Source organism: Corvus hawaiiensis, chromosome 1 (genome assembly GCF_020740725.1).
Source record: "Corvus hawaiiensis isolate bCorHaw1 chromosome 1, bCorHaw1.pri.cur, whole genome shotgun sequence".
In the NCBI taxonomy this organism is placed as follows: Eukaryota; Metazoa; Chordata; class Aves; order Passeriformes; family Corvidae; genus Corvus; species Corvus hawaiiensis.
Window position 1 is genome coordinate 59174623 of NC_063213.1, and position 15620 is coordinate 59190242.

The 15620-nt window shown below is 45.7% G+C and overlaps 1 protein-coding gene across 1 annotated transcript in view; it reads right to left on the reverse strand.

Moving 5' to 3' along the window:
• Nucleotides 1–13211, reverse strand: part of FAM171A1 (family with sequence similarity 171 member A1) — an 88074-nt gene extending 74863 nt beyond the window's left edge. The window contains exon 1 of the mRNA XM_048306781.1: nt 12898–13211. Within this exon, the coding sequence (XP_048162738.1) occupies nt 12898–12991 (94 nt within the window). The 5' untranslated portion in view covers nt 12992–13211. The remainder of the gene's footprint in view (nt 1–12897) is intronic.
• Nucleotides 13212–15620: the final 2409 nt, after the last annotated feature.

Here is a 15620-nt window from a genome sequence, read left to right on the forward strand (position 1 = left end):
GCTGGAATCCATTCAAACTTCAATTTCTATATAGGAACGTTAACATGCCTTCCTATCACCTTTATGATTTTTCTTTTTGCCTCCCTTTTTTAAATCTTCTTACTTTCTTCACATACATATATTCACAAACAAAGCTTGCCATTCATTTCGGGGACAAGTTGCTGTGTACATAAAAAAACCCCCCTCAGATCTGAACATCAGTGTAGCAGGTGGGGGCTTCTCTGCCTTCCCAGGAGGCTGAAAGCAAACCCAGACTGCTGACACACCACTGTGCTGCCCACTGCCAGGCCACTTTCTGGCTTCACCCTTTACCTTTCATGCAGGTCTGACAAAGAAAAGCATGGAACTGCAAGAAGAGGAGGAATAAATCTGAACACTACTTCACAAGGGTCCAAGTATGTAGCGGGTTGCGTTCGAAACCGGGCAGAAACACCAACTGAATGTAGTGGTTTTGGTTCAAAATATTCATTACTTACTTATTTTCCTTCTGTGAGATAAGAATTAGGAGAAAAGAAAAGCAGGCACAAACCTTAAACAGTTGCAGTACAATGAAAGAGTTTTATTACTAATAGAATTAAAAGTAAAGACAAAATAACAAAACAAAATTAAAGCAAATCCCCCCCCACCCCTCCAGCACTTCTCTCCTTTTACCCAGCTCACACAAGGGATAACAGAACGTGGGATGTTAGTCAGTGTTCCAGTTCTTGAAAAGTCTCTCTCTCATGCTTAAGGAAAAAAGGGTTTTCCTTCAGTTGCACGTGGTTCCCAAACTGCCACTAACAGCAGATCCGCCCGGAAACAAACAATCTGCTGTGTGTAGAACATCTCTCCCATGAAAAATCTCACAGTTCCTTCACACTACAAAACATGGGCCATCACATGGGGTTATTCATCTTTTTAAGGATAAGTTATTTTGGCCTGCACACAAAGGCTTTTCTTCGCCACAAGTCTCTAACAGCCTCTTACTACTTCTATATAGCCTGGCATAGGCATTCTTCACAATCTTCACAGGCACACGAAGATACTCCATCCCCTCATGTTCTTCAAATGGATTAAAGAGACAAACAGTTTGTGGTATTACAGTTTCTTACCACGGCATGCAAGAAGGTTTCTTTTAAGCTGCGCGCCAGAATCGCGGCACCGCCCTCTTTTCTCCCGTCGCCATTTCCAGCTCCGTCCCACGGGACTCACTTCTCTTTCTCTCTGACTCTGAAGCCGCCATGTTGAAGGGTGTTCTTGTTCGGGCTTTACGGTGGGGAAAGCCTCGCTCCCTCTGTGCTGCTGGCTGCGTGGTGTCCTCTTCAGTTCAGCACGGAGTGTGCTGGCTGCAGACAGGAGGCTCTGCCGGCTCCCGCTGGCTCCGCCGGCTCCACATGGAGAGGAGAGGGACCCGCCTGTCCCCAGAAGCCGCGCTGGATGGGTTTAGCTGTGAGCAGTCCATGGCTGGTTTTAGCTGCCTGCGGCTCTGGGACAGTCCCCCTCAGTGACCCAGGGTCCGTGCCGCAGCGTTGGGAAAGGGGGAAAGAGGTAGCGGCCCCGGCCCGGCCCGGTGGGGCCGGGAGGCTCGGAGCCCCCCCCCACCTCCCAGCAGGCGAGCTCCGACAAAAGGGGAAGTCCCGCCTTTCTGTGCGGTTTAAATATGTAAATTGTGAGAAGCGTAATTGGTCTTAAAGACTGTCCATCAACTCAGGGTCAACCCAATACAAAGTAGAAACTTCATTACTAAGTATCACTTAATTCATTAAAAAGTTCCCAAACCACTGAAGTAAAAACGGCATGAATTAAGAACAAACTCTTGTGTGGGCTTGATTTACTTTCCAGCCCTGACCTACACAGTGTATCATCATGGTCACTGCACTTTCTCTTTACTCCTGACCTTATTTCATGCACAACAGACATACCTTCCTCATCCTGTGACTAGAGAACAAGCAACGAGCCTTTCTTCTCCAAGGAAGGTACTCTCCTTTATTAATTTGAACTTTTATTACTTTTTTTATACACTCAAGAAGCTGTAAGAATAACTTAAAAGATTAAGCTCATCAAGAGAAAGTGCTGTTCCTTTTGGCAAATATACCCATAGCATTCAAAGCCTTTGGGCTGTTAGAAGGTCTTCTGAATTATACCATTTATTTCTGGCCAGCCCTGTATGTACCAAGGCTCTGTCAGGATGGACTATTTTCGAGTATATCCTTACCAACTGTTATCCTGTACAGCAGCAGACAGAATGGCATGAAGTAACAGTGAGGCCATGAGACTTTCTGTCCCATGTCAGCATCATGGTAAGGAAACAGTGCTGTACATTTCTTTTTCCTCGCATTCAATATATTCCTTCTTGGAAATGTTAACATCACCACAGGCACAGGCACACAAAGTGCCTGAGAGAGCTTGGCCATAAGAATTTAAGTTTTAGTATTTTCCCCCAAGCAATTAGGCTAGGGGTAAGGGAAGATGACACTTGATCACTCCAAGCAGCTAACTGATGCAAGACTTGATCCTAGAATAAATCAGATATTAAAAAGCATCTTTGTTTATGTGCAATCATGTATGGTAAGCAAAGATTCTCTACTGCTCTGAAGGAACCTACGGGTCTATCACTTATTTATGAGTCTGACCTTGAGAGCTCATATACATTTTTTAAAATTTGTTTTTTCACCACAGAAAAATGGAAGTACACTTTAAAGCATGCATTAACTTGCACACGGGAATAAACATTACCTTTCTAGAAGCCCACCACGAAAAGTGCTCTACTCTGTTTACCTAGTCCCTCACCCCTCAAAACTCAAGGCTATTTTTCTGTGCCTAGAAAGTCAGCTTGTGACATGACACTACTTTGACCTCCTTTTTAACTACATCTGCTGAGAGGGCTCACTCAGCTCTTTAAGCAGCAATAGTAAACCACGCCTTAAAAAACCCCAAACAAATGAAACACACCCCCCTCCCCCCTCAGTTCACTGAAAGATTACATACAGGTAAAATTACTAACTAAAACAACATCTTCACCAAGACTCTGAACATAGCTAAAGAATGGCAAGTAGTTTTTGCTGAGCTAAAGCCTCACAGAGCACGTAAGTATTCATATCTGACCTGACCTGAAGAAGGAAGGCCTTATCAAATGTCTGGAAAAACTAATGGTTTTCAACAAGACCTTTAGTATGTCAGATAGTATGTCAGACCTTTAGTATGTTAGATTCTCTTCCTTCAACGACTGATTTTTAAAGTACTTTTACTAATTTAATATTCTAAAGCCCACTGCAGTTATAACTCAGTAGCTTACAGCAATAAGCAAACTCATCCCATTTTAAGTTCTAGCTCCTACTGCTTCAGGCTGCTTGAAGCAACTGTATATTTAATTTTCATGTAACATGCTAACAACAATATTTTCACTGACTAAGTCTAATGCCATAGCTCCCTCTAAAAAGTTTCAACTATCAGTATACTAAAGAATGAAGTAAAAATTCCTTTGTTCTTATAGGATAGTTAACTTTTGAAGAAAATAAATGTCTTCAAATTAAGGTTTTTGCAGTAGGGAAAATATAATTGTCCCCACACACAGGTACACCACAAAACAACAAAAATACAGCTCTCATTTCAAAATCTGTGTTCCTGGGTCCTGTAAATCACACATCATGAACCTAGAGACTGGCCCAAGCTTAAGTTATTTCCCAGGACTCCAAATGCTGAAATAAGCTGTGAATATTGCAAGGATATTCTGGGTACTAGCAGTATCGCTGTGCTTCACTGTGTCTGTCAATGTTATTACCCCAAGAAGCCTTTTTAACTACTGCAATATTTGTCCAGGTCAGCATGCTACTCAGCAGGTTTCAGAACTTGCCAGGAGCACAACACAGAGGGAAGTAAAGAAAGCTCCCATCTTGAGCTGATGACTCCCATTCTGCAAACAGAATGCAAAGCCTGGACAAGTTTATCCCCTCCTGCCCAGCGGTGTGCCTCCTGCCCTCATCCACCTCACCCCCTGCAAACCATCAGTCCTGTCTCCAGAGCTCCTGGATCCATTTACTGCCCTAGCAATGCTTGCCCAACTCAAACAGAAACAAGAGAAGGCCATGAACACTCCCTAGCACACCTTCCTGCCTGTCATCAGCAAACACAAACCAAGCCTTTCAAGATACAGAGGGCCAGCACTGGGACAGAAGGAGGAAGCACAGGATAAAGAGTGAAAAGTTCTTATCTCTCAGCAGACACTCTAATCTTGGAGACATCAATGCAGAAGTGCAGTAGCTAAGGAAAGTACAGCAATTAACTGAAGGAAGGTGGGAATCACTCTAGCTGACAGATCAGAGAGGAGCAACCAGACACTACCAGGCATAACTAACCATGTCAAATCCTATGTTAATGACTTGCTGGCAAAGTTACTCTACCAGAAGACTGTGGTAAGTGCCAGTACTGCCCCCATGTTTCTTTAGCATTCAAATGAACTGAAATATATAATTTCCTCTCAAGCCATTTAGAACATTCAGAGAAAAGACGACTCAGGTACTAACTCACCTGTTGCCCTACAACTGGGAGAAACACTCCTGAGGACTACATGTCACAGTACACTTGAGTTGAAACTGTGGATGAAAGTCTGTTTAAACTTCCATGCAGGGTACAAACCGGAAATCCTAGGTAGGGAGAAAAAACTGTTCTGACAGAGACAGTTGCAGATGAAAGCGCCTCAAATCATCTGCCAGCACCCAGGCCCAGGTCTGCCAGTATTAACTGTATAATGCAGTTTTTTGTCTACTGTAAGCAAATAGGTTTTTCAAAAAATTCTTTATGCTTTTACTTTGAGTGATGGGGTGGTATCATATTTCCAGACAAGAGCAGTTTCCTTTAAGTAGTAACTTTTAAAACAGTTACCTTTCTAAATGCTGTGCCTTACGTCTTGTGCTTTACTTCTACAAAAAAATGCAATCCTGCATCAACTGGCACGGCTGCCATGAAGTCCTTGTTTTCCATTACCAGCTCCTCCCAGCCCTTTCTGCTGCACCAGCCATAGCATTTGTGTAATTTCTGATTAATCCAGTCAGGGAAACTATCCAGGTGAAGACTGAGTTGATGCATACAAGAGTTTTCAGTTGGATAACTTCCTTGATCTGGTTTACCACATTGCTACACAAATGCCAGTATGAGAAAAGAGACAAAGATGAGAGTACCGATGCAGTTTAATCCAGAATAAATCAACCCTTGGGAATACAAAGCTAATTAAAGACATGGCAAAACATATAGGCAAGTCCAAACAACTCTACAAGCCTCCTTACTTGTTCCTAAACCTTTCTTTTTGTTTATTTACTCTTGGGAGTGAAACACTTAGACTCATAAGCATAATGCTACAAAGACAAATGGTTTAGAAATGTAAATAGACAATAACTCTTGTTTGAGTCTTGAAAAGCACATAACCCAGCCAGGTAATCCAAGTGTGTGTTCCTTTACATAGTTTATTACACTGTATATATTCAGTAGCTCAAGGCCAAGCCAGAGGGCAACACTGAGGGAGGCAACACTGAGGGAGGATTTATCTGACTAAATGGGAATACAAATGGTGCTGTGTAGGCTGCTATGCTTGTCAGTGGAGATTCACACAGCACGATTCATCAGACCAAACGTCCTTACTCCAGGTGACAGGAATGATACTCAGCTCCATTAGCTGAGAAGATTAGATCCTCTTGTCTGTAAAAGGACCGTGGGTGACTCACTACAATGCAGACACTTGAAGACTGCAGACACCCAAGTCAGATGAGATGCCTCCTACCCTGGATGCAAACTGCATATCCCTCACATGAGGAGTATTTGACATGTAGACTGACATATGAGATGTTTGGATCTTAACCTTTCACCTTGCATAACTTTTCACAGTATGGTGAAGAGCAAGAGGGCTGGACAGAACCGCTGATACAATAATTTCCTCACAGCAGCAGTACAAATGCAGCTTTTAATTTATCTGGTGCTGTTTTCTTAACAAGTCTCACAAAATCACTTGAGAAATGCTGCTGTGTATACCTTTGCTTATAAAGGATGAAAGACAGTATATTTCAGTAATGACAATCACAAAGGTGGGATGAAACAAGAGGAAGCACCCAATATCACTATCACTTCTGTTAATCACTGCAGGAAGAAGAAAGGGCTCTGTTTTCTTTAACAAAGCCGGACTACTTTATGCCTCTACCTCTTAGTTACCTCAGCACTTATGGACCGTCAAGGTGAGCTCCCCTTTACTGTTAAACCCTCTCATTGTATTATACCTACCACATAGTACAGCAGCTCACAGCACTCGTGCAGCTACAACTAAACTGGAAGCATTATGCACCTCATTGGATTCAGCTGCTTTGTTGTTCTCAAGTTGAAAGGATGCTGCTACTTCCTTCCCCTTGGCTTCCCCTCCATGCTCCATTTCCTCTCTGCTAACTTCAGTTGCCACTGTGTCTCTCAAAGCCTGGTTCCCACAGGGCAGAGAGGCTGAGGTTGGCCCCTACAAGTCACTCCAGCTCCAGCAAGGCCTGTGTGGTGTCCTCTATACTGCTATGTGTCTTGCCTGTCCATCTGAAAAGCACCCGTTACAGCGGCACTTTGCCATGGTGCAGGTTCCCACTCACAGCGGCAGGAAAGCTTCACCTGCCAATGCATGAGGTGTACAGATAATGAACAAAGGCAGGAATTCACTCCCTAGAGTACCTCCACAGAATGGCACAGGCAGTGACAGCTCACAGAACTGCAAAAGCTAAGAGTAGGAACAAGTAAAAGATAGCTTCAGTGTTGGATTTCCAGGGACTCTTGTGCCCTGCCTGCATAAACTGATTCTACTCAAAATTTACTTTTATATCAACAGTAGCTCTGTTTAAATACACCCAATCCCCCAAGCAGCTAGTCATGACCCACCAAAAACAGGGAGTCAAATTTAGAGAGTATACTGTACATAAATGAATTTTTCCTTCAGTTTTTCTCAAGATCTGTTGCTCTTCAAGCTAGCAAGAGTGGCACGGGTATATCTGAATCAGAACATCACCATTTTACAGAAATGAAAATGTTGCTCTATGTTGAAACAAACTTAAAAATATTCAAGGGCTCAGATGTGCCATTATGTCAACGATGATTCTGTCTTACTATTTTAAAGTGGAAGGTTCAATGCACTTAGAAAAAGCAACAAGAAATTATAATATGTTCACATTCTTACGGTTCTGTATTTAAAAATACATACATATTTTCCAGTTTCTAATAAAACTAAAGATGGTATTTGTAAAAAGCATGTGTATAATGCTTATTACCCATGCACAGCAAGCCAGATATTACATTAACTGAAAGCTTAATGTAAACCAGCTTTCAGGATAACGTTTCTGGAATTTCTGAAGAAAAAAAAAAAGCACTCAGTTCTCTTTGGCACTTGCTAAAACAAAATGTTTTAGTGTATATTATTAACATGTATTATATTAGTATTATTAAACTGATTTTTCCTAGTAAGTACAACCATTTACACAGGCTTCTTGCCTCCCTTATTTGTGCTCCCTAGTATGAATATGGTAAAACCATCGGGACCTGTGGGAGAAGCAGAATACCAACAGCACAGTTCTCTCAGAAGCTGCTTTTCTTTGTAACTAAAGGCAGAACAGATATATATATATATGTATACTGCAGCAAAGGAAAATTGATCCTACAAAAAATGCAGCTTGCATAAAGTAATGAGAGTATAAGCCAACAGAAATACTAAAAGTGCATACTTTGATTTCAAGTTGCAGGTATTTTTGGGAGATTACTTAGTTCGCCTTTGGCTGACTGGAAGAACCTCCCTAAATTATAAGCTCAAGGTTCACAACAACTGTATTGATCCAGTGTACTAGAATTTGAGATGTGGAATAGAAGCATCACTCCCAACAACACTGCTATTCAACAGCCAGATTTCAAGCAGGGCTGTTAAGAAATACCACTGAAGCTGAACCTCCAACCTGCCAGGTACAGCACATTCCTATAATGATATGACCTATGCATTGTGTTTCCTTGGCAGGCATTTTCTTCTTGGTTTTCCTCCTGCACCAAGACTGGCTTTGCCCACAGCAGACAAGAGTAAAAAACTAATCTGAAGTTTGTACTAACAAGAAGCAGAGTGACACTTCCATTCCTCCATCTCCCAAAACCACTGGAGATTTCTTACATTTTCAAAAAATCTAAATGCACAATTCTTCTTCCTCCCCAGCACACAAATACATATAGCAAAGCTTCTGTTAACCACTACAATTAAAACTGTAAAACTGCATTTCATTGCTACCAGAAACTACTACTACCAGAAACCATTCACTTAAAGGTTGACACAGCCATCCCTAAAAGCTTCATGAACCCAGTCTCAAGCAGGAGAAGGCATCAGTGTGGTGTTTCAAAAAAAAGACAAAAATGAGGAGAGAGGGAGAAACACATGGCAATTAATACTATCTCAAGATACGAGTGGGCAAAAAAACCACAAGACCCAAGTGGGACAGCAGGGAAAGCCAACATATGAATTTGTCACTTCACAAGTGCATACATGCGCTATTGAAGGTAAGTTGAACCACTTAGTGCAAGGTATTAGATGCCAAAACAGTGAACACAAATGCTTAGGAGAAAAAGACTGCAGTTTTAAACCCTCAGATCACCTAGGTAACTTGTTCATCTGACTGAGAGAAATCAGTTACTAGGCATTTGCAGGCATTAGTAGTTCAAGACAAACATGAAAAAACCCTACCAAAACCTAGTGCTTACCTGGATCTGATTATTGATAAAATCAACAAATACCTCATCTTCATTAACATTTTACAACACTGTAGTACTCAGTAAACAACTGGCTCCTCCACTAAAATAAAGCAACATTTTTTGTACTGCTTTAGAGCAATTTAGCTTCTATTCTGAGGAGTCCATTTGTGGTCTCAATGAAATAAACCTTTGGATTTGACCGTCATTAGTAATTTGCAGCTGAATGAGAAGAGGCAGTATGGCAGTGCAAGAGGAAAGAGAGAAAAGACTATTAAAGACTATTTCTGCATAATCTAAACTTTATCATCACTGTTAAAACCGCAAGCTTGGAATGACTAGTTTAAAAACAACACCACAAAAAACAAACCCAGAAATGGAAGGTCTTCTCAGAGCTGTTACTGTGCTGTCCACAAAAGCAGACTTTGCAGAATGTCCATCTGAAATGGTTGTGAAGTTAGTTTCCACAAAGTAATGGAATGGCTGCTCGCAGACAATTCCAAACAGCAGCACTCAAGCATCAACCCTCCTGTCCTCCATGCACACAGAGGGGAAAAAACACTGCAGATTCTGACTAAGCAGCAATATCTGAATTTTTATTCACCATCATTCTCAAAAATAATTACCTAATCTCATTCTGGGATTGTGAAAGTGGGATTTCCTGTGCATATTCATCTACTAACAGGCTAGTATTTGAATTGGGTGCTATTTATTACTCAACTGTTACTTTATTATTCATAACTTCTTAATTTTGAACAACTAATAAAATAGGAAGACCAACTGAAATACAAGTTAAAAACAATACACACCGCAGCAGACAAATATAATACCAGATTTCGGCACTACAACAGAATATTCTAGGATTTCTCTTAAAATACTTCCCTAGCAGCTACAAATGAATGATCCTCATCTTCTACTGAGAAGCAAAGTTTACAGGCAATGAAGAAATTTAATCCCTTCCCAAATTACACTGATTATGCTTACACTCCCCCTGGGTTCATGTTACCTCTTCATATAACTCTTACATTCCTATTTGCCAAGGGTCTGTTAGGTTTTACCTATTCATGTCAAAAACATGCACCGCGTATTTTGTGTACTCACCAAACAAATCACCAATGCCAATAGGAATTCAGCTTAAGGGTTAGTTTGGGGGCTTTTTTGTTTGTTTCAAAATTTTCACACATTCATTTCAGCATTAAAACAAATTTAAGTTCTGGAATACCTGTTAGAACAATTTAAAAACCCAAACAAAAACCCCACAAAACTGCAATTTAGTCCTCATCTGAAATACCTGTCAGGTTTTACATACTTGAGAGAGGTTACAGAGGTAAAGGTTCCAAGGTGAACCTTCATGGACATCTAACAGCCTCACTGCTGGGGGTCTAAGCACCAACACTGTCAAAAGTGAACGACTCATCTGTGAGAACTTTACCTTATTAAAGAAAACAAGTTGCTGAAACTTAGAGGATACCTCTGTGACCTTCAGAGGCCCCAAGAGATCTGCATAGAAAATTCATTCAATTTTCTAAACACGGTGCTAAGTGCAGAGCTTAATTACCAGTACTTTTCATATGCACAAATTACATAATCAGTCTGGCTGAGGAGAATTCGAAGCTGGGACTGTCTGAACATACGTCTGAGAGCAATAAAGCAGAGAAATAGTTGATGCAAAGCATCCCTCCTCATCCCTTCCTTAATTAGAACACTGACTACAAATCCCACCTTCAAAAAGCTCCAAATCCAAGACCTATTTATTTGGTTTGTCAACACAGACATGGAACATCTTAACCAAGTCTCATCCGATCTGTCCCACCATGAGGAGGGTTCTCCACCCTAGTCTCATGTAACCTGTCCAACAACGAATACTGCAGCTGAAGCAATTATTCCCTAAAGGCATGCTCTGGCTTTCTAACCTCTATCTTTATTTCAAGCCCTTGGTTTTTAACTAGCTTATTCCCAGCCACAATGGGAAAGACAGTCATCTGCAAACATCCCTGAACTTTGGCAATGGCTATTTACTGGGACCTACAACTATGACCATGGTACTAAAAGGGGAAGAGGGAAAAACAGCTAGTTTAGGTTTTACAACCGTTTGGCACTTACTGTGCTGTGTGTATACAAACTGGGAATGTACCTGATACAAAAACTCTTTTCCCCAGAAAAGCATCACACCTGATGTTCAGGAACTTATTCAAGGCTAAGGTGGCATCACAAAACTTTCAAAAAAAGATTCACAGTAAGTAGCTGATAACTAGGAAGCAGAATACACTTTGATATGAGATCAGCTCTACGTATGCCCTTTTACCAATGCACACAGCCAAAGAGTAAAGACTGGGCTTGTAACCAGGCTTTGGAAAATGAAAACTATGAAAACTCAAATGTTAGATAGAATATAGAAATTAGACATTTCTATTTTGATAAAAATGTTCTCTACTCACTGACACAGCTGCTATTACCCAAATAATCAGCCATCAGTCTCAATGTGGATGTAGCAGCTACTGAGACAAGCCTTTCCATGCCATCTGAATTAAGCTTGACAATAGAAGACAAGATCAACAGGGCAGTTGAAAGGCACTAATTTTGCCAACCTCACCACTTTGATCACATACATGAAGGAGTTTTTCCATATGATACAAAAATTACAGTAGATTTTTATATTACCTTGGTATCCAAAATGCCAGCTTCATGGGCCAAACACGGCTCTGGTTTTCTGGCATGCTTATCAATAAACTCAGTATATCCTAAGTTTAGTGGCCTTTGAGTTATAGTTAGTGGTTCTTATTTCAGAACTGCTACTGTTTTACCCTTTAAAAAAGGCAAAATCTGGTATTACATGTGATGTCAGATAGGCAGGTTTTCCTACAAGACACCTTTGCCTTTTGACTACTCTGTGTGCGAACACATGCCCACCCAGATTCTACTTGGTGTACTTAAATACAACCATGAAAGAAACAGTCCAAAAAGGTTACTTTTAACATTTTACTTCTTGCGGCAGGCATTGCTTACTGATTGTTACAACAATCAGAACAGCTTTGAGAAAACAGGACATAAGCATACCCTTCACGTGGCGTACGTCCACCCCACCGCAGCGGGAAGAATGCTGCCAGCCCGATGCCATGAAGGCCCAGCCGGTGTATGATCGCTCATCCCAGATGACACATTTAGCCATTTGACAATACATCCCACAAGGCCAATACTGACCACAGGGGAGGATGCATTTCCTTCTAACACGTCTTGTACCCCTGTTTACACAAGTTTTCTGCATCCTGACATACCCGTTGTCCCGGAGGCGCGATGCCGCCGCAGGATCCCTGTCGCAGCCTGACGGATGGGTTGCCCTCCTGCCACCAAACGCAAGGCCGAGGGCGAGCGGGGCACGGCAGCGTCTCCCCCTCCTCGCCGAGTTTTCACACGGGGAACGGCTGGAGGCCAGGTGCACCTCGCCGGCCGAGGGGCTGCCACCCCACGGCACAGGTGAGGATCGGGGCTGCGCAGCCCAGGGCAGGACCCGCAGCCCGGCACAGGAGCATCAGGAGCTGCTCCAGGTGCCCCCGAGGCGCTCGGGCACTGGCTCGCTGCGGCTTCTGCGCCCGCCCGGGCGAGGGCGGAGGGCGAGGACGACCCTGTCCTGCCAGGGAGCGTCTCTGCCCGCCTGCCCAGGGGCAGCGGTGACAGACCCCGCCCGGCCGGCGGGAGCCACCGCGCCGAACAAAAGGCCCGACGGAGGCCCGGAAACGTCCCGGGGCCGCGGCTCAGCCGCGCCGTCAGCCCGGGGGGCGAACCCCAGCCCGGCGGACCCGTACGGCCTGCGGCCGCCGGTGCCCCCCACCCGCCTCTCACCGCCGCGTCGGGCCCTGCAGCGGGCACGGTGAGGAGAGGGGAAACCGGGGGAAAAGGACGCAATGCAACAGCTCCGGCGGCACCGAGGGACGGAGGGAGGAACGGAGGGGGCAGCACAATGAGGCCAGCGCAGCCCCTGCCCCTGCCAGTAACAAAAGCTCCCCAGCCGCGGGGCTGCCTTCGCTTCTCCGGGCTGCGGGGTCCGCGGCGGCCGGCGGGAGCCGGGAGAGGTCTCACATCACCGCCCCGCTTCCCCGCTGTACCCTCGTCCCGGCCCCCCGCACAATGCAGCCTCCGCCGCCCCCGCACAAAGCGGGCCAGTCCCGCCGCCCATCCCGCACCGACCTTGAGCCGCCTCGGGCGCCCCTAAGGTTTTGGTCACCGCCTTCCACACGTTGCAGCCCAGCAGGCAGAGGAGAAGCGCCGCCGACCTGCTCATTTCCACCCGCCGCCGCCAGCCGCCGCCAGGGAGAGAATCGCCGCCGGAGCCGCTGCCCGGAGGAGGAGGAGAAAGAGCCGCATCAGGGGCTGGCCCGCTCCGCGCCTCCCTCCATGTTGCCGTGTGCTGCCCCTCCTGCTTTCTCCGCCTGCTGCATTGTCGTCCCGCCGCTGCGCCCCGGCTCCGCGTCCCGCACTGTCCCCCCGGGCGGGCGGCGGGGCGGGGGGGGGAAGGAGGGGGAGGCGGGAGCGCTCCGCGGCCCCGCCGCCTGTCCGCCCGGGTTTATTCTTTAATTCCGCCCCGTTTATCCCCCCGCTCTCCCCCCGGGAGCAGCCCGGGCTCTCCGCCCGCCCCTTAACCCTTGGTGGCACCCCCTGCCCTGCCTCGCAGCGCCCCCTGCCGCCCGCACCCCGCCCTGCCCCGCCGCGGGGCTCCCCGGCAGCGCCGGGTCCTGCCCCCGGGGCGGCCGCGCGTTCCCGCAGGCAGCCCGGGCCGGCCCCGCGCCCGCCGCCGCCGCGCTCACCTGCCGCGCTCACCTGCCGCGGGGGCCGGGTCCCGCCCGGCCGCGCCCGCCGCCGGCTCTCCCTCCCCGAACGGCTGCAAAATGGCCTCCCCAGCCGTGCCGGCCCTGCTCGCCTCCCACCGCAGCCAGCGGGAGGGACGAGGGGGAAGGCGGGCGCGGTGACCTGCTCTCCGCACGGCTGGGACGTGTCGGGTCGCAGGGTCCCCCGCGGCCCCGCTGCCACGCGTGACCTCCGGCCGGGGCCCCTGCCGCTGCTGGAGTATTTAAAACGAAATAAAAGCAAAACGAACCAACCAACCACAAAGCAACAGCAAATGCACCCATCTACTGGTTTTAATACAAAATAGTTTTTAAAAATGCTATAGCAAACTGCACAGGAACGGTGAACTCTGGGTTGGAAATCGTGGCAATGAGGGCTGAGACTGGGCACGGTACCTCCGGCCCCGTGCGGAGCATGGCAAGGGTAGCACTGGGGACATTCTGCCGAGGGTAGGGTGCTCTCCCTGGGGGCTTTCTCACTGGGGTGGTTTGCATCTTCCCTAAGAGCATCTCTCGGCTTGCTTTCCTTCAGGCCAGCGGAGGCAGAACACAAGGGCACAGACGTCATTCCTCCCTTCCCGGTCTCTGCTGAGCATTACGCGTCCTGAGGGAGGGAGAACAGGCGCTCCTCATGTTTCCTCCAGCACGGAGATTGCTGCTCCAGACAGCTATTATGGCAAGTCTTTACACAGCTGTGCAAAGCAAAGCCTCTGCCCCACTGCCTCGCGGATTTCCCACGATCTGCTCCCAAACGCTGCCAGTGTGCCAGTTGGCCTGTAAGACTGAAGTTTGTATACCTACAAATTTAATCTCTCACTGAGGTGTCTTAAAGCTTCAGGATTAATTAGTAATATCTATTTTTAAGTAAAATCTTCCAATAATAATGCGATGTGTTATAGATTGATTTTTAGAAAGCAGTACAGTTGTTTATTTTGTCATTTCAGTATTTGACCAGAGTAGCTACATCACAAGCTACAGGTTGTTTCTTTTATAAATTCTATGAAATTCTGGTACCCCAGAAGTGTTAAAACTGATTTTACAGATCATTTTTAGAGACACTCCAATTGATTACAATGTATTTCACTTTGACAGATACAACCACGCTTGCAACATCAGTGGATAACAACTAAGGCTGGAAAGAAATGAGATACTGCACAGAGAAATCACAGAATCATTAAATGGTTTGAGCTGGAAGGGACCTTAAAGATCATCTAGTTTCAATTCCTCTGCATAAGCAGACACTTTCCACTAGACCAGGTTGCTTAAAGTCCCATCCAATCTGGCCTTGAACACTTCCAGGGATGGGGCATCTACAACTTCCCTGGACCACCAGTTCCAGTGTGTCCCACCATACTCACAGTAAAGAATATCCTCCTGCTATCTCATCTAAACCTGCCCTCTTTCAGTTTAAAGCCATTCTCCCTTCTCTTATCACTACATGCCCTTGTAAAAACTCTTTCTCCATCTCTCTCTTGCAGCTCCCTTTAGGTGCTATAAGGCTTCCCCAGAGCCTTCTCTTCTCCAGCTGAACAACCACAACTCTCTCAGCCTGTCTTTATAGGAGAGGTGTTCCAGCCTGTGATCATCCTCATACCCCTCTTCTGGACTCCTTATTTTGGGGCCCCAGGCTGTTCACAGTACTCCGGGCAGGGCCTCATGAGAGCAGAGAGTAGAATCACCTTCTTCACTCAACCTGCTGGTCACTTCTTGTGATGCAGCCCAAGGTACAACTGGACCTCTGAGCTGCAGGTTTTGAAAGTACAGTGTGTATAGTACCACATGCTCCCTGCATTCTTCTTTATTTCAGCACAGATATCCTTACAGACTATGCTGGGCACACAGGGCTTGTCTCTTACCTGAATAAGCTAAATTTGTCTATATAATGACATGGTAGCACTCTCATAAATGCTGCTATTCATGTAATGAAACTGAGCTATTCCTCCAAATAGCTTCTCTTGAAATGATCTTTTCTCTGTTGCTTCAGTGAGCACTGAAATATGCAACACTGACATACTGGTAATGCCATTGATTCCTGGATGAAAACTCCCTGTGACACAAGGGATAGTT